The sequence below is a fragment of the Monocercomonoides exilis genome, assembly GCF_001643675.1.
Source record: "Monocercomonoides exilis strain PA203 chromosome Unknown scaffold45-810774, whole genome shotgun sequence".
In the NCBI taxonomy this organism is placed as follows: domain Eukaryota; phylum Preaxostyla; order Oxymonadida; family Polymastigidae; genus Monocercomonoides; species Monocercomonoides exilis.
In genome coordinates, this window is record NW_027150590.1 from 719,049 (window position 1) to 737,168 (window position 18,120).

At 38.3% G+C, this 18,120-nt stretch overlaps 3 protein-coding genes across 3 annotated transcripts; 1 reads left to right on the top strand and 2 right to left on the bottom strand.

Annotated features, from left to right (window-relative positions):
* Window positions 1-2,397: 2,397 nt before the first annotated feature.
* MONOS_15365 (uncharacterized protein) lies at window positions 2,398-4,609 on the bottom strand. Its single transcript, XM_067868232.1, has 5 exons — window positions 4,573-4,609; window positions 4,327-4,522; window positions 3,599-4,275; window positions 3,203-3,453; window positions 2,398-3,128 (listed from the first exon to the last, which is right to left on the bottom strand). Exons 1-5 carry the CDS (start codon window positions 4,583-4,585, stop codon window positions 3,075-3,077), a joined length of 1,191 nt encoding a protein of 396 aa, XP_067721836.1. The 5' UTR covers window positions 4,586-4,609; the 3' UTR covers window positions 2,398-3,074.
* Window positions 4,610-4,663: 54 nt separating this feature from the next.
* MONOS_15366 (uncharacterized protein) lies at window positions 4,664-5,980 on the top strand (the record flags this gene model as incomplete). Its single annotated transcript, XM_067868233.1, has 5 exons — window positions 4,664-4,748; window positions 4,798-4,971; window positions 5,141-5,277; window positions 5,379-5,503; window positions 5,624-5,980. 5 exons carry the CDS (start codon window positions 4,664-4,666, stop codon window positions 5,742-5,744), a joined length of 642 nt encoding a protein of 213 aa, XP_067721837.1. The 3' UTR covers window positions 5,745-5,980.
* Window positions 5,884-15,511, bottom strand: MONOS_15367 (putative cilia- and flagella-associated protein 61; the record flags this gene model as incomplete). Its single annotated transcript, XM_067868234.1, has 10 exons — window positions 5,884-6,796; window positions 7,368-7,564; window positions 7,737-13,094; window positions 13,381-13,688; window positions 13,868-13,979; window positions 14,320-14,459; window positions 14,588-14,822; window positions 14,903-15,022; window positions 15,080-15,236; window positions 15,399-15,511. 10 exons carry the CDS (start codon window positions 15,509-15,511, stop codon window positions 6,313-6,315), a joined length of 7,224 nt encoding a protein of 2,407 aa, XP_067721838.1. The 3' UTR covers window positions 5,884-6,312.
* Window positions 15,512-18,120: the final 2,609 nt, after the last annotated feature.

An 18,120-nucleotide genomic window follows, 5' to 3' on the forward strand; every position in this document is an offset into this window, starting at 1 on the left:
ATTGCTCGATTTGTATTTAAAATAATGTTATTATGGGATATGATGATCAAATCAAATAATGAAGAATTTTTGTCAAAAGTTTATTTTTCTCTCAAATAAGACTAAGTTATTTAAAAATAAATCGCAATCATAGCTTTTTTCTATTTTTTCTATTTTTTTAAATATTTGATATATTTTCTATTTTTTTTTTTTTTTCTTTTTCTTTTCTTTTTTTTTTTTTAGGAGTGGAAAACTGGTGACGGACGTGACAAATTTTTTTTCTCACTTCACCCAGGGTTATAATAAACAACAATAGAATGCTCGTTTATTTTGGACTTCAGCAATAGATTTCACTTGGTGAACAACTGATAGGGTTATAATTTTATCTCGACCTTTTTTTTTTTATCTTGACCTTTTTTTTTAATTAATCATTAACTTTTCCCACAATTTCATATTTTTTAAGATTTTTAAGTATATATATGAATTCAATAGATAAAAATAAATACATTTTGAAACAAACCCAATTTCGCATGGGGGGGGAGATGGGGGGGTTTAGCCCCTTCATTGAACTTCTGTGTGGAATTGGAGGGTTACATGGGGCATAAAACCTTTAGTTTGTTTAAAATGTTATTTTTCGATTTTTTTTCATTTCATTTCAATTAAAAAAATAAAAAATTATTATGATCTTAAAAATATTATTAAAAAAATGAAAATATCAACAGAAATAAAATTAAAAGAAGGTAAGAAAAAACTGCAGCGGGCAATGTCTTCGCGTAAGTACAGGAAGTATCACAGTCGGCTGGAGCGAATGGCTCATATCGTTGTTGATGGAGTTGTTCGTATAACTGATGCTATCAATTCTAAGGAATTCAGTCGCACTGGAATAAAAAATGCAGTTAGAGCGCTGAGAAAAGGAAGGCTGGTTGGAAAAATTGGCAGACCTGCAGCAGTTGTTGGCGAAAAGGAACAAAGAGTTTTGGATATTATTCACATTGAAGCAAAGTCTGGAACATGTTTAACTTTGAAAAAAACAAGAGAATTGGTTTGTTAAATTTTTATTTATATGTTTTAATCATTTGTTTTTCAGATAGAAAATGTAATAAACGACAACGATGATGAAGACTCACCATTTACAGAAATTTCAATGTCTGCAACTTACGGCTTTGTCAAGCGTCATCCGGAGCTGAAAACTGGAACGCCGAAGAATCTGGACATTAACAGACTGGCTGTTTCGTGCAGAAGTGTTTTAAAACCCTGGTATAAAACACTCGACGAGCTGCACGAAAAATACAATTACAATCCAGCTTTAATTATAAACATTGACGAATCTTCAACGCGCGTTCCCACAGACTCCAAACAGCTTGTAGTGCATACAGCAGATACAAAAGCAGGTTTTACGAAAGAACCACCGAGGATGATCAATTCTACATTCGTAGCAGCTGTTGCAGCTGACGGATATGCCTTTCCTTCAGTCATTTTGTGGCCAAGTGCAAAGCTGCCAGAAGAGCTGAAATGCCTATTATCCCCAACGTTGGAAATTTGGGCAAATGGAAGCGGCTGGATGGATAATGAGTGCTTTAAAAGGTATGCTCTCACCATTCTTCTGCCTTCCATCATCGAAAGAAGAAAGCGCATGTCACTTGAAAACGAACACATTCTTCTCCTTCTTGACTCGCATGCATCTCGCGCAGATCCATCGATCTGGCGAGAATTCCAAAAACAACAAGTCGATGTTTTAACCTTCGTGCCACACAGCACACACCTCTGTCAACCACTGGACAGAGGAGTGTTTGCTGTGTTTAAATCTGAACTGACAAACAGATTTGAGGCTCCCTCTTCTTCTTCATCTTCCTCCAAACGAGCTGCAATTTCCGACGTTCTGCCTCAAGCTATCCACACTGCATTATCACCTTCTGTAATTCAGAAAGCTTTTGTCTGCAGCGGTGTTCTGCACAATACTTCTGGGCCAGTTCTTTTGAAACTGCCCGAATCATCTATTTATCCTCTTCCATCCCGAAGAAATAGATTCAACTTTTATGGAAAAGTGATAACCGACGAAAATCTTTTAGAGAAATGGGAAAATCATTTGAAAATGAATATTGAAAGGAAAAATGAAATGGATGAAAAGGAGAAAGATGAAGTGAAGACTGTTGTGGATGAAAAGAAAAAAATAAAAAGAAGATTTCTTCATGTGAAAAACGATGATTCTGATGAAGAAAAGAAAGATAATGCATTAAATCGAGCTGAAGGAAAAAGGAAAGTTATCAGAAGAATTAATTCTGATTTTGTTTTCTTTTAATTATGTTGTTTTTTGAATTTTTTTCACTTCATTTTTTTGGGTCAGAATAAAGAAAAAGGGTCAAGATAAAATAATAACCCTATGTTGAAGAGTAATTTCATTCGTATTTCATCGCACATTTCAAAAAAAAATAATATGAAATGAACAAAATATTCATCAAATCTTTGTTTTTCTGAAAAAAAATTATACAAAAAGAGTTTCCAATTAACAAGAACAGTGAATATCTGTTATTTTTTATGACTTTCTCTTCATTTACTTATTTTCTTCATTATTATGCGAGTGAATGTTTGACAAATGATGATGCGATAGACAAAAAGTTTGGTACAAAACACTTGTTTTTTTATGATAAAATTTCGCTCCATTTGTTTAATTTGTAAATGAAATTAGAATATATTGTTATTGTCAAATTTCTGTTCACACCCACAAAACTAAACTCGAATTAATGCAATAGCATTGTCAAGTTTTAACTCTAATAAAAGTGAAGTTTTATGAGTGCGAACGGAAATTTGAAAAAACTTGTAATTTTTATTTTGTTTAGAAAAAACAAAAGGAATTTTTGAAAAAAAATGCCAACAATAAAATAATTATAAATAGACTTTGTTAAGTTTGATAACTCCCATATTTTACCCAATTACTAATTTAAAATCTAACGAAATCATAAACAATGAAAAATTCATTCAAATTATTACTTAAATTAATAAAAAGCAAAAGAATTCAACATAACAACAAGCAATCAAGATAAATGAAAAATAAAAATGAATTGAAATGCATAATAATAAGATTTTTTAACTCAATTTCAATGAGTCTTCTGCTTTGCCATTAGAAGATCGACTTTTTTCACTCCCTGTGTCTAATAAATTTTCAATAAATAAAAAAATTTTTTATTTGTACATAAAGGTTTTTAACAACTGAAGGGGGACATACTTCCCAAGTTGAATTCAATGCAATCAGAACAATGAGCACTACATATAGAAATACAATCGCTATAACCAATCCAGCGAAAGCGACCGTTTGCAAATAAGACATCATTCCATTTAGAATGTTGTTAGCCACTCTGTCAACAATATCGACAACTGAGCAGGGTCCTTTCGAAGGCGCATCAGCAATTGTTGCACCGTAGCCGTAGCATGTAGCTTCAAAGTATTCGTCCATTGTCTTGTGGCACTGATCAGCAACTAGAATGAAATATGATATTCAAACATATATATATTTATAGCAAAGTTCACAAAAATTCATTTGAACATTATTTTACGTTAAAAATAAAGGCAAATATTAATTCGATATGAATGGCATTCAAATACACAAAAAAACAGAACAAACCTCCAATGTTTTCTTTACTAAGGCATGCATCACTGATTGAGTCGACCAAGCTTTGCCAAAACATTGCTGGGAAAAACAAAATAACAACACCAAATACAGCAAATACTCCAAGAACAATAATTAGTATCAAAGCATAGAGATGGAGGCCGATATTACATTTTCGGGGCATCATTCCGCACACACAACCAGAACTCCCAAGAACTATTATAACGATTCCAACTCCAAGTAAAATCCACCCAAAGAATGAAAAATCTCCCCCAATGTTTAAAAAATCTTTAAATATGATTGACATAACAAGAATAGCAACACCAGCTGCAAGAATGAACAAAGAACCAAAAGACAAATTAACTTTCACAAAAAGCTCATAACCAATTATATATGCGCATAAAATTAAACACAATAGCAAAACAATTGATAAAAGAACAATCATCACAGTGACAACAACAGGATTACCGGTAAAAACATTCAAAACTTCTGCAACTCCACCAACATTTATTAACCATGCTGCTAGGCTATTTGCTAACTCTTGACCAAAAGTTGATATTGTTTGCTTTACAAAGTTATCGGAATAAAAGAAAAACATTGAGATGATGAAAATTGCAATCAGTAAAATGAACAAGATGAAATAATATATCACTAAGCATGAGAGATGCGCCTCTTTACCTTTTGGCCCAAAACTTTATAAAAAAATAGTTATTTTACTTCAAATAATGAAATATGATAATTACCGTGAGCCAATGCAACCAAGAATTGGTAGGATTATCAAAATTACAGAAATAATAGCAAAAACTGTAATTAATACAGATGCTGCTATTTTAGAGGATACAATGTACATAAAAAGCACGAAAAGTGCAACACCAACTAAAAAAAGGATAGTGTTGCTAACGATGAATAAAACTTGCGCTATTGGTTTTGGATGAGCACCTGTTAAAAATGCATGTATTCCACTTTAACAATTGATAATTATCACAAACCGTGGCCAGCCATCAATTAAAGAAAGAAATCAGATCTAACCCTTATCTTTTCGTTTTCCTCTTTTTTTTTGTAACCTTTTTTAATCTGCGCATGATAGAGCAAGTTAAGCCTCAAAGATTTTCGTCAAACATAGGGATGCTTTCAAGGGCGATAGGCTCCGTTCGGTACCAGCAGGGTGTGAATGCTTGAAAGAAAAGAATATATTTAAGATTGTTTTTCAACAGGTGAAAGCGAAGTGATTGTTTCCGTTAATGGCCCATCTCTTGCACCACCAAAAAAGCATTTGTATGATAGAGCGTTTATAGAACTATTTATATTTGAGAAGGATGAGCGAGTGGATACGTATTTTGATGCACGACCTTCTGTCGGATATAAAGTTGCAGAAAAACGCATTCTTTGTTTGTTAAATAATTGCATACATGCAGTGCTCCTTCCGGGAACACTTATCACAATTTGCGTGCAAGTTGTTAATGATGATGGTTGCGTATGTTCTTTTCTATAAGCATTACACAATTTACAGAATTTTTAAAAAGATTTTATCAACTTCCATAAATGCAATAACTTTAGCACTAATTGATGCAGGAATTCCACTTTTATTTACTCCATGCGCTTCAACAGTTTCCGTTATTCCAACAAAAAAAAGATCAAGAGAAGGAACTCTTGTTGAGGCTTTGGCAATTTGGCCAACAAAAAAAGATGAGAAGGTTTGAAGTATAGCATTCACGTTTTTGAATTAGCATTTTGCTTTTATTGCTCATTTTGCCTTTTTTGTCTAAAACAAAAAAATTAAAACTTTGCCTCTCAGAATGCAATGATGACAGCAAATATGACATTTGCCAACAGCAACATGGAAGCAGTCGGGATGATGTGGATGGAAGGAGTTGAAGTCGGCAGCGAGGAAAAGCTGACTTCAATCATAAATCTTGCAAGGTGTGTTGCTTTTTCTAATTCAGTATTTATTGCTTTATTGCAATATGAAATGAACTTATTTCAATGTTGTGAATGCTTTGTATTTGAATTTTTTTGTTTAAATTCTACAAAATTTAACAGAAGAGGAGCAAAGCAAGTACTTCAATTCATAAGAACAGCAGTTGGACACAAATTTAATGTTTCTGAGTCTTCTTTGCAATCCTCGTCTTCTTCCATTGATTCAACCGATGTTGATACATAAGAATCTTCATTTACTTCATGTTCACTCACAAATTGCACATCTCCATCCAAGTAAAAGTTAGAAACGTCAAACAAACTTGATGGACATCCAACTTAATGATTTATAAAATTAAAAAATTTTCAATTTTCTATGTGAACTATTTTGTTGTTTTTTTTTTTTTTTAGGCTTTCTTCTTTTTTTTACTTTCCATTTCACAATTCGCTTCGCATTTCAGAAAAAATCCTCCAAATTGAAAAGCTAACATAGACACGAAAAAGTTGTCTGCGAAGAAAGAATGGCAACAATTGAAAAATAGAGAGAGAGAAAGAGAGAAAGGGAAAAGAATGAAATTTTCTTTTCAATTGTTCTTTGTATTTGAAGCGTGAGATGGGTGCAATGAGGAGCTGAAGAATTATTTTTTCGCGTTATTTCAAAAAAATAAACGAAAATTGCTTCTTCAAAACTCAAATTCAACAAAATTCAAATTTAAAGACAAATAAATAAAAAAAAAGGAGAAGTGAAAAAATAAAAAGAATACAAAAGAAAAGATAAAAGACATAGAAATCTTTGTCATTCATTGATCCTTCCTTCAGTTCTTGCTTGTCTTCGTTTTGGTGTCAGGAATAAGAAAGTGCGGGAGCTGTTCTCTGTACAAGCGGAGAAACTCGACAAGCCGAATTTCCAGCTGCTTCGTTGCTTTGCGCGGCACTTGGCGCAGCAGATGGGCAAACTGTGCAGGTGTAGCAGCAGCTGAGATGATCGGCTTTGGACGCTCGCCTTTGGGAGAAGAGGCCAATGGAGAGGAAGAGGAAGAAGAAGAAGAAGATGATGATGATGATGATGAAGGAGAGGATGAAGGGGAGTTTTGAATTCCGACTGGCCTCTGAGGAGAGGAAGCAGGGCTGCGTGGAGAAGATGCAGTCAGCGGCATCACAGGGACAACAGTAGCAGCAGCAAGTGCGCGGGAGATGGTGCCAAGTTCAGTCTTCTCCATCAGCTCTGTCTCCAACGCTGACAGAAACGCTGGGAAGCGGTCGTGGTAGAGTCCCGTTGCCCATGCTTCGCGGAAGAAGCTGATTGGATTAAGATTAAAAAAATAAGTAAGAAAAGAAAAGATAAGAAAAGAAAAGAAAAGAAAAGAAAAGAAAAGAAAAGAAAAGAAAAGAAAAGAAAAGAAAAGAAAAGAAAAGAAAAGAAAAGAAAAAGAAAAGAAAAGAAAAGAAAAAGAAAAAAAAAAGAAAAAAAAAGAAAAAGAAAAGAAAAAGAAAAGAAAAGAAAAGAAAAGAAAAGAAAAGAAAGAAAAGAAAGAAAAAGAAAAAGAAAAAGAAAAGAAAAGAAAAGAAAAGAAAAAGAAAAGAAAAGAAAAGAAAAGAAAAGAAAGAAAGAAAGAAAAGAAAAAGAAAAGAAAAAGAAAAAGAAAAAGAAAAAGAAAAAGAAAAAGAAAAAGAAAAAGAAAAAGAAAAAGAAAAAGAAAAAGAAAAAGAAAAAGAAAAAGAAAAATATTTTGAAGAAAAGTTAATAAATCATATAGAAATTGATAGAATTGTTTGACATTTGAATGCGAATAAGATAAAACAGTTAAATAACAAACACGATAAATACAAAAACAATGAAGATGATAAAAACATAGGTAAAATAACAAACCTAATCAAATCAGGAATAGCGCCTTCATCGTATCTTGCACAGAGCTTATTTGCGATTGTCTGTGTGAGTCCAATGAGACTGGAAAGATTGGGTGTCTCGATGATTTCTCTGCCGATGTAGTTCAGACAGGCAATGCGCTGCAGATTGTCTATGCACACACTCACAAAATGGCCGTTGCGGTCAACACACAAATCCCTCTGAAGAATTTCATTTCACAGAAAAAGAAAAAAGAAAAAAGAAAGTTCAAAGTTAATAGTTAAAAATGAAAATTATGTTATGAAAATAAAAAAAAAATTATAAAATTTATAATATAAATAGATCAAAATAATCCTTTACAATGATTGAAAGCAAAAAATCATCAAAACATACCACATCACTTCTAATCTTCGCCATTGCCGAGGTCGATCTGTCTGGAATTCTGTTCTTTTCCCTCGCTGAGCTCAGAATCTCTGCCGCCTCCTTTGCCCTCTCCGCCTTCCTAACTTCTCTCTTCTTCGAGAACCCAGGCAATCTTGACCTGAAGAACACCAAATTCCCTGGCAGATAGCAGTATTCGCTCACTGGGCTCACAAAGCTTGCTGCTCGGGGCGCGCCCAGCTTCGCCTCTTCGACTGCCTCCTCGTCTTGCGACATGAACTGCGTCTGCTTCCCAATCACAATCCCCTTTGGCCGGATGACCTTCTTCTTCGCCAGCGCGTCTGCCCCGCTCGACGCAGACAGCGACGAATCCAACGCAGACTGGCTGATCCCGCTGATGCTTCCATTGCCTCCTCCTCCTCCTCCTCTGCTGCTTCCATTGCCCATGCTCCCTCCATATTCTCCGCCTTCCACCACATTCGTCAGGATCTGCTCTGTGTTGTGGCTCAAATACAACCCCACAAAGCTGCCACACTCTCTTCCATTGTATCTGTCCAGGCTGTGTGGGAAACGGCACTTGCGAGAGAACTTCGCAATGGGGCCTGCACCCAAAATGAGCGGGTCGTTCGTCGCCCACTTCTCATCTACGGTGAGCCTGCCGTCGTAAACAATCGAGTTCTCGTTCAGCGCATAGAACAGGTTCGTGTCCACGTCCCGTGCCGCACATGAAATAAACAGCGAGCACTCGATGTTCACCTGCGGAATCTCTGTTGGCTGTTCCTGCTGCTGCTGCCTCCGGAACAAGTCCATCGCGTGCTGAGGGCCAGACGAAGGAGGCGGGGCAGGCGCGTGCGAAGAGCCGTCGTGATAGACACGCCGCGTGTTCCGCACACGTGGTGAGTATTGGAAGATGTCAATCTCTTCTTCTTCTGCGTCTGCTCCGTCTCTCCCGTCAAACCTCCTCTGTGCCACAGACACTGCCGGCGCACCTTCTTTGCCTTCCTCGTCCTTCGCGCCTTCTTCTCCTCCTCTTCCCAATGCCCCCATCCCTTGCCCCTCTTTCTTTTTCTTCTTCAGCGGAGTCGGTGGGCGGCAGATCTCATCAATGTCTGTTTCCTTTGGCACCTCAAACTGCACCCACTTCAGCTGAATACGCCTTGTCACTGGAACAGGTGGCAGATCCATCTGCTCCATCTGCATCTGCTGCTGCTGCTGTGCCACTTCCATCGCCCTCAAACCTGCTCCCATCCCTCCCATGCTGCCCAATGTCGATGTCAATCCACCAGATGTCAAGTCATTCCCTCCTCCTTCTCCTCCGTCTCTTCGGCTCGAAAGCAAACCATCCTCCATCTTTCCCATCTCTCCCATGTCGCCTCCATAGCCAGCTGTTCCGCTGAGCATCTTTTCTGCCATTTTCCGCTCGTCTTCTTCAGGATTCGCTATCTTTTCATACAAACGAGCGAGTTTACTGTATGAATTCTCCAGAGCAGCAATACGCTTTGCATTCTCTTCTTCCTCCTCTTCATTCACAATCTCCCTTTCTGTTGCTCCTTCCTCTTCCTCTTCTTCCTCCTCCTCTTCTTCTTCCACCTCTTCATCTTCCCCAGCTTGCTCTCTTGCCTCCTTCCTCCTCCTCCTCTCCTCCTGCCTCGCCTTCTTCGCTGCATAATACGCCTCTCTCCTTTCCTCCAGCTTCTTCTCCGCCTGTGCCCTGATCATCCCAATCCTCTTCTTTATCCTGTTCTGCGCTGCCTCAATCGATTTTAACTTAACCTCCCTTTGCTTCTCAGCCGAAAGCGGAATGGAGTTTGCATACGGGTTGAACCGCGCTGCCCCCAACGACGAGCCCATCGAAGCATCGCCTCCACAAGCTGCTGCCCACGCCTTTTCAGATTCTGCCCCAACACCATCCAACAGAACACCATGTTGCTCTGCCAGAAGTGCAGCTGCTTTCGCCCTTCTTCTTTTCGCTCGTGCTCGAAGCATCGCGTCTTCGTCTTCTTCTTCACCACCTTCGTTTTCGACTTCTTCCATCTCGTCTTCGTCATAATCTCCCCATATGTCGTTCGCCATCTCTTCATCCAAGTTCTCCTCCTCTTCGTCTTCCTCCTCTTCCTCTTCTTGCTCCCCTCCTTCGCCTTCGCCTTCCCCTTTCTCCTTCTCTCCACCTGCTCCTGCCCCATCTCCTCCAATCCCGCTCCCATTCCCAGTTGCTGTGAAGTACTTCCTCAGCTCCCCATCCAGCGCATCTTCCACTTCTCCGTCTGGTCCAATGCCATCTTGCGACTTGTCTGCCTCTGCCTGTGCATCTCCTTCATTCTGCTCTCCATCCACCTGCGCTGCCTTCTTCTTTACAAACTTCTTCCGCCACGACTTCTTCTTCGGCTTCGGAATCCGGAACTGCATGCGGTCGGTGCCATACTCCTCAAAATCGGCTGTGATTGGAATTTCGCCAAGCTCTGTGTGCGCACACGTGGCATTCCACCCTTCCACGATCTTCACGCCCGCCGCTGTCAGATAGTCTTCCACACGACGCAGCGTCTCTTCCTCGTCGAATGGAGAAACTGGCTTCAAAACAACCCCATTCACTCCTGCTGCACCTGTCGTCACTCCATTTGCAGCTCCTGCTCCGCTCTGAGTTGCTCCTCCTGTCTGAAGCGTCGACAGCATCTGTGTGTTGAGTGGAGTGGAAGGCACACCCGATGCAGAAGAAGACGACGATGCACCCACAGACAAAGTGGCTGATGGCCCATTGGAAGCACCCGATGAAAAGGGAGAAGACAAAACTTCGTGGTCTTCTTCTCCATCGAGTCTTCGCTCTGAGTCCAGTGCCTGGCTGCGTGGATCAGGTGCCGGTTTGATCAGCATAAGCCTCTTGCCAGGCACACCCGCAGCCAACAAGCCATGCAGCACTGCATATGCTCTGAGAGAAGAGCCGTAGACAACTCCCGTCTCGTCGTCATCGTCGATCCAGCGGGGCATCCCGGGCTGTGTGGGCGTGTTGATGAACTGGTGGATGCGGAAGGCGTCTGCCTCAGACGACAAAGTTACCGCCCCGTCCGCCACATCGACGTGGAAGTCGTTTTCTGCTTGTGGTTGAGGCAGGCGTTTAAGTGTCTGATCTTGCAGCCCCGTGGCAATAACGAGGATGTCATAGGGAACAGATGAGCCATCAGAGAGCAGGATTTCTCTCTTGTCTCTGTCAATGTTCAGCAGCACGCCGGGGACAACAGACACAAAGCGCTCCAAACCCAACCCGGACAGAGTGTCTGCGGTGTATGCACATGAGGAGACAGTGTAAAGAGAAGGGGCGGGAGGGCGGTAAGGCGAAGGGAGGAGGAACAGCGAATGACGTGTGGTGGGTGTTGGAGAGAGGAAAGAAGGCGGGATGGATGTTGGAGGAGGGTAAGGGAGGGTATCGGGGATGATGCTCTTTCTTTTGGAAAGGAGAGGAAGGAGAGAAGGATCAGGTGGGGTGATGTATGGAGGAGAGCGGACAATGACGCCTGGCTTGTTCGGCAGCAGCTGTCCGTTTTTCTCTTCTGCTTTTCCCTTTTCGCTTGTTCTCAATTCCTCTGCACTCTGACTGCTCTTCGGATCCTCTTTCTCTCTCTCCTCTTCTTCTTCTTTCGGATCCACTTTTGCCGACCACAACGGCGCCAAGGGGACAACTGCCTGCGAACCAGGGATCTTCGCCTTGATTGCCACAAGCGGCGGGACAGGTAGCGGATGGATCAGCCTGTGCGACGAAAGCGCTCGAGCCTCGTAAAAACGGCGGAGCTGCCACGCTCGCTGCTTCTTCTGAAGGAGGAGGTCGATGTACTCTTCTGTGTTCTGCTCAACATCTGGCGCGAACAGCGTGGCATCGTCTTGGCAGTCGTCTAATCCACTCCAGTCGATTCCGAATCCATCGTCTTCCATCTCATCCTCACTATCGCCTTCATTCTCTTCTTCTCCCTCTCTCTCCATTCTCTCTCCCCCGTATCCTTCCTCCCTCTCCCTCTCCCTGTTCTCTCTTCCTCCTTTCCCTTTCTTCTCTCTCAGCATCTCCTCGCTCCACTGCTTCTCCAGCCCAATCGCCATCTCTGTCGACAGCAGCTCCTTCGCCGGGTTCACATCAAGCGGTGTTTCTGCCTGGTTTCTGCCCATCTTCCCTTCCAGCCCCTTCTTCGCCCCTTCATACACACTCATCCCCTTCGGAAACGGCTCAGCAAACGGATGATGATGGAAAGGAGGGGAAGGCACAATCGAAGAGTCCATTGTGGGTAGCCCGTGAGGAGAGACAAGAGTCAAAGAAGAGAAGAATTTTGTAGAGCAGAAAGACAGCTGCTCTAATACACCCAGCCCTGTGTCTGATGCGCCGACCACGACAATCCTGCCGTTCACCATCGCCCTCCTCTCCAAGCAGCTTCCTCTCCTCATCACACTCAGCGCGAATCTCGGCTCGCTCCAGCGTGTCGGTGGGAGTGCAGAATGAGCTGGAGGAGGAGGACGAATGTGCTTTGTGGTGGGGTCACCAACAGGGCCCAAGGGATCCGGAAACTCCTCCAACCGGTGGATGCGTGCGTATGCATCGTCTAAGGGGATGAAGGAAGGGTTGTCTGTTTCTGCGAGTGGCTGAACAACCTGCCTGCGGGGCGGGGCAGGTGTGAACAAAGAGAGGATACTTTTGGGCACGTGGCAGCCGCCGAAGCGGTAAGAGCGGAGAAAGAGCATCCGCACCGAAGACAGTCTGAATACCTCTCTCAGCACAAACCGCGCGCGCGTGTGGAACAGCGGGTCGAGGGCGAAGTAGACGATGTCTGCGTGGGGCTTTCCCCCCAGCGCTGTTGTGTCCAGCTCGCCAGGCTTCGGCTGCTCCAAGTCCACATCGTCCAGCTCGGACTCGTGCGAGACGAGCGAAATGAGGTCGAACAGCTTTCGGAGTGTGGAGACAGATGTGGCTAAGGAAAGAGCAACAAGGCCGACAATCTGCTGTCCGTAGCGTATTTGGTAGAGCCGCGCCTGCTGCCGGATCCAGTCAGAATGCGCGCGGAGTCGGCTAGTGAGCACATTCTGGATGGATTCTGTGGTTGCTGTGGGAGAAACAATAGAAGAAGAAGAATTTCCTCTGTCGTTTTTGTTTCCTTTAAGCCCTTTTCCAGCAAGAGCTACTAAGGCTGAGGGGACAGGCACGATTGACAAGCCAGCTGACGTCTGAAGTGAAGGTGTTTCGTGATAGAGTGTGGGTGCTGATAAAGTGGAATCAACAGAAAGAGAGCTGATAGCAGAAGAGGAAGATGAGTCGGAGGAGTCTTGTTTGATGGCGGGTGGGATGATCTGCTGTTGGCGCAGGCAGATTGAGAGAAACTCGCGCATTCCAACTTCGTCCTGTTGGGATGAAGAGGAGGCGGAAGAGGAAGAGAAAATGAAAATGGATTTTTGTGGATGAGAGAATTAACAAAAACAGAGTTAAAAAAAAAAATAATAATTTGAAAAAAAAAAAGAGAGAAGGAAATACTATTGAAAGGTTTAAGAAAACAGGCAAATTAAAAAAAAAGATAAAAATGTTCCAAATTCGCATTAATATCATTCATCATCATCATCATCATAATCAATATCATTGTTATTATTCCTTTTATTACAATCTCCACCTCAACCTCCCCCTCCGCCAAACCTTCATTCCCTGTATGTATTCATTCAGCTCGTCAAAGTCCTGTTCCCCCACCGGCGACACATTCAGCGGGGCGCCTTTAAAAGCGTGTTTAGTGACAACATACAGGCTGTGTGGGTAAAGAGAGCGAGGGCGCGGAAACACCTGGACGAAATGGGAGAGAAGGGGAAATTCGAGCAGAGAAGGGGAAAGAGTGATGAAGCAGTAGAGGTGGCTGGGGAAGTGGTCGAAGACGGCGGAGATAAAGTCGATTGAGCGGTGCTCGAACTCGGGCTTGAGGCAGTACAATGTGATGCAGACAGCGTTTGGAGCTGGGTTTGGGGTTGGAAATGGGGGTTAAGGAAAAAGTGAAGGTGAAGGTGAAGGAGAAGGTGAAGGTGAAAGCGGATGTGGATGTGGAATGAAGAATTAAACAAAATGAAAAAAAAGGAAGAAAAAAACAAAAAAGAAAAGAAAATTAAAAATAAAAAAATAAAAATATTTCGCACACTTCCCAGCTCATCCACGAAATTGTCGTATTCAGACAGATCGAACGACGCCTGCAGAGAAGACACATCCACATTTGATGTCACACACATCATCCCAATCGCACGCCCTTCGTACTGAAAATGAATGATTTTTGTTGTGGAAAGGAGGTGGGGAAGGGGGGGGGGGGGAATATAAAAGGAAAAATAAAATAAATAAATAAATAAAATATTATAAAATATATAAATAAATAAATGTGTATCAAGGAAATTTGTATCATCAAAAAGAAATAATTTTGGAATAAAATAAAAGAAATAGTTAGAATAAAAGAAAACGGAAATGAAAATGAAAATGAAAATGAAAATGAAAATGAAAAAAAGAAAAAGAAAATAATGAAAAGTTCAGTGAACATTTAGCATAAAAAAGAAAAGAAACAGAAAGAAGAAGAGAATTATCACAAAATAGAAACATTCACACCTCCGCCACAAGCACAATGTCTTTGTCGTTCATCATTTCAATCGACTTAGCAATGAAATAATCTCCTCCTTTCTCTCCGTTCACAGCTGTCGATAAATTCACGTTCTGTTCGTTGAATATCGGAATTAAATCGTCGTTATCTTTAAATCAGTCAACAATAGCAATAGTTTAAATAAAAGTTTAATGAGTGAAGGAAAAAAAAAACAAATACAACAATAATAATAATATAAACTGAAAAAAATTTTATATCAAAAATTCAAAGCCAAACCTTCGACAGTTGCTTTTCTTATCATCAATTCAGGAACAAAATCAAAGCGATGGCAAAAAAATACTTTGCATCGAGATGCAAAGCTATCGTCTGTATTACATCTTATTTCTCTGAAAGTTGAAGTGAGCCACGGAAGCAACGACAAATATGGAACACCATCTGGAGGACAAAATAAAAATACTTGGTTGAAGTCCGGAAGTGATACAAATAATGATCGAAGAATTGAAACAAGAATCTGCATTTCAAGATAATATCATAAAAATCACAAATAACATTCAATTAAACGAATAAAGCAATTAAGATTAAATTGCATGCGTCGTCATCAGTGGATGGAATTGAAAGGAAATTTTTTTGAAGAAAAGCATCGTCCTCTAAAAATGGCGATCTATTAAACAAATTACAAGATGCAAATGTTAACCACAAAGAATCTTGTGCCTGCATTTTATAAAAAGTTATTTTATGGAAAACAATTTTTCAAAATAATTACACAACCGTTATTGTTACTCCAAAATGAGTCATAAGCCATGCTGGCCAAGTGCACATCATTGATGGATTATATTCTACAGCATTGTTAGGATAATCTGAGAATGTTGCAAATCCAACAGGATTCCCTCCTACAAGTGCAACGGCTGACATTGGATTTCCAGTTCTATTTATTGATTTAATGTGCATGCATTATTAAATAAAATTAATCAATGTTTTTAATAATATTTTGATAATGTTCCCAATGCAAAGGGAAAATAATATTTACAAGTTAAATGTTAGAAGTAACAAATATCACTTTTTCTTTAAAATATGAATAACAGCAAACATAGAATGCTGAAGACTAATTCGTGGATAAATTTTATCAAGCAACGATGCATCTCGTTCAATCAAACTTTGAATACTTGGTATATCATCGTAATTAGCTCTTCTAAGTTCCATTCAAAGCTTCGATCAAAACGTTCACCCATAATAATGAATGATATTTTTTCTCTCAATTTTGAATATCTTGCAATATGATAATTGATAAGTTTTAATAATTAAACATTTTGACATTGCCAGAAACAAACTGTACCAAAATATTTTTTTATTGATTTCAAGAAGAATCGATGAAAACCAGTATTTCAATCAAAAAAAGAATACACCAATTATTATTCAAATTTGGTAAAATTATTATTCGAAATTGTTAAACTTCTTATAAAAAATTAAACATCTGCGTCATATGCCTTCTGGCGTGAACATTTATGGATTGAAGTTAAATTAAGAAAAAAATATTTTATTCACTTTTTTTTTTTAATATTCTTCTATTGTTTGAAATTAAAATAATAAAAATTAATTGATATGTATTTAATATTCATGAAATATAATAAAGATGGAGAAAACAGTTATTTTTATTTTTTTATGTTCATTTCCAATTACCAAATGAACAATGAGTTGTGTAGTGATCATTTTTTTGTTGTATTAATACTACTGCACTCACGTCACTGCCTGTCACTGACGTAATTCAAGTCAATAAGGCATTTTTTCAAATGTGTGTGTTTTTAACTTGAAAAAATGAACTCAATAAAATATTCATCTTGAAATAATTCTTGTTTTTATTGAAAGTGAATAATTTTTATTTTTTCAAATTTTCTAATATGGGTGATTTTTTATGGGATCATTAAATTCGACACTTCAGATTTGACAGATTGAATTGGTGAAAAAAATTCATTATTTTATTAAAAATAATTATTTAAATTATGAAGGGGTATTTTTCTGTGAGAAGCTGCAAATTTTAATTTTCCTCAAAAAACATCTCAGTAATACAAACTCATTTGATATTCGAGAGTTTCATTACAACTTTATTTGTGCTCAGAAATGTCTCGATTTTTTTTGAAATATTCCCTTTGTTTTATTTTCAAATCCAATAAAAATTTCATATTTCGATCATATTTCTGTTTTCACTCACCAAATTTCACTGTGATTAAAACAAAATCTTGACAATGTTATTATTTACTTATTCGTGAATTTTCTTAATTGTGAACAGAAATATTGTCGAAATATGAAATTTTTATTGGATTTGAAAATAAAACAAAGGGAATATTTCAAAAAAAATCGAGACATTTCTGAGCACAAATAAAGTTGTAATGAAACTCTCGAATATCAAATGAGTTTGTATTACTGAGATGTTTTTTGAGGAAAATTAACAGAATTATTCCTCTTGCGATTATTGAGAAATCGATCTTATCCGGTATTTTTTGTGATGTCTGGAATGTTTTGCAAAAACCGTATTAAAAAAAAAAAACCGAAAAAAAATGAATTTTTTTTAAAAAGAAAGAAAGAAAGAAAGAAAAATGGAAAAATAAATAGAAAAATTCAAGTTGAAGAATCTTTTCTTATACATGAACATAAACGAAAATGAAAAACTTATTATGAACTTCTAACTTCTGTAACTTGATGTTTATTTTTCAACTAATTATTGTAAATTTCACAAATGAACAACTGCTATTTTTACAAAAGATATTTACCAACAAAACCAAAATTTGTAAGATGAAGTCCTTGCTGCTTATGAAATTACAAAAGTGATCTGAATAAAAGTTGATATTTCAAAAATAAATGTTTTATTCCAGATAAAAAAAAAACCGAATTAAAATACTCATTTTTCATTTTTAAATATACGAATAAACCATGAAAATTAAATTTCAAAATTATTATTTCTTCATAAGTGCTTTGAATTAATGATTGATTTCTTCTAAAAATTATTATGAACCTGTTTTATATAGATTTCATGAAAACATTTTCCATAAAAAGCAATAACATTATTTTTTTAAATAATAAAAAATAAAATAAATCGTACAAGGAGAAATCCTTTGACATTTGAAAAGAAAAAATATATGCAGCACAAATATGTTGTGACAAACGAAACGAAATGAAATTTTGAGCTTTAAGATTTTTGTTCAACTCAATGATTTCTTGTATTTTTCTCAATTTTTTTTTATTTTCTTAATTATTATGCGTGGAATGTTGGACTTTTTATGATTAAATGGAGAAAGAAATTGGATCAAATTTGAGTTTTTTTTTCATAAGTGCAAAAATTTTGCCCAAAATACAAATTTTATTTCTATGTTTTCAATCAACACACTTTTTTGAAAAAAAGTTCATAAAATAAATTTGTCATTTTGTTTAATTAAAAGAAAACACATATAATAACACAGTTTAAATAAAAAAAACTAATAAAAATATAAAAGAAATTATGTAAAAATGATTAACAACTTCGAAAAACTCTGACTGTGCATTGCTCATTGAAAAGAAAGAAAAACGATCACTTCTTTCATTTTTTTCACAAGCAACATTGCAACATAGAACAGAGGAAATGCTGTGTTCTTCAGTGGCAATGCAATCACTCAATCTCCGTTCGAGAATTGTGGATCAACAACTCCAATACAAAGAGTCTGGAATCAAAGAACAGCTGATAATGCTGAATTCAATGGCTGGCTTCCAATCATCGACCAGAACAAAATCGTTGCAAATGGTGGAAGTGATGTCGATGCCTGTGGCAAAACACAGCAAAG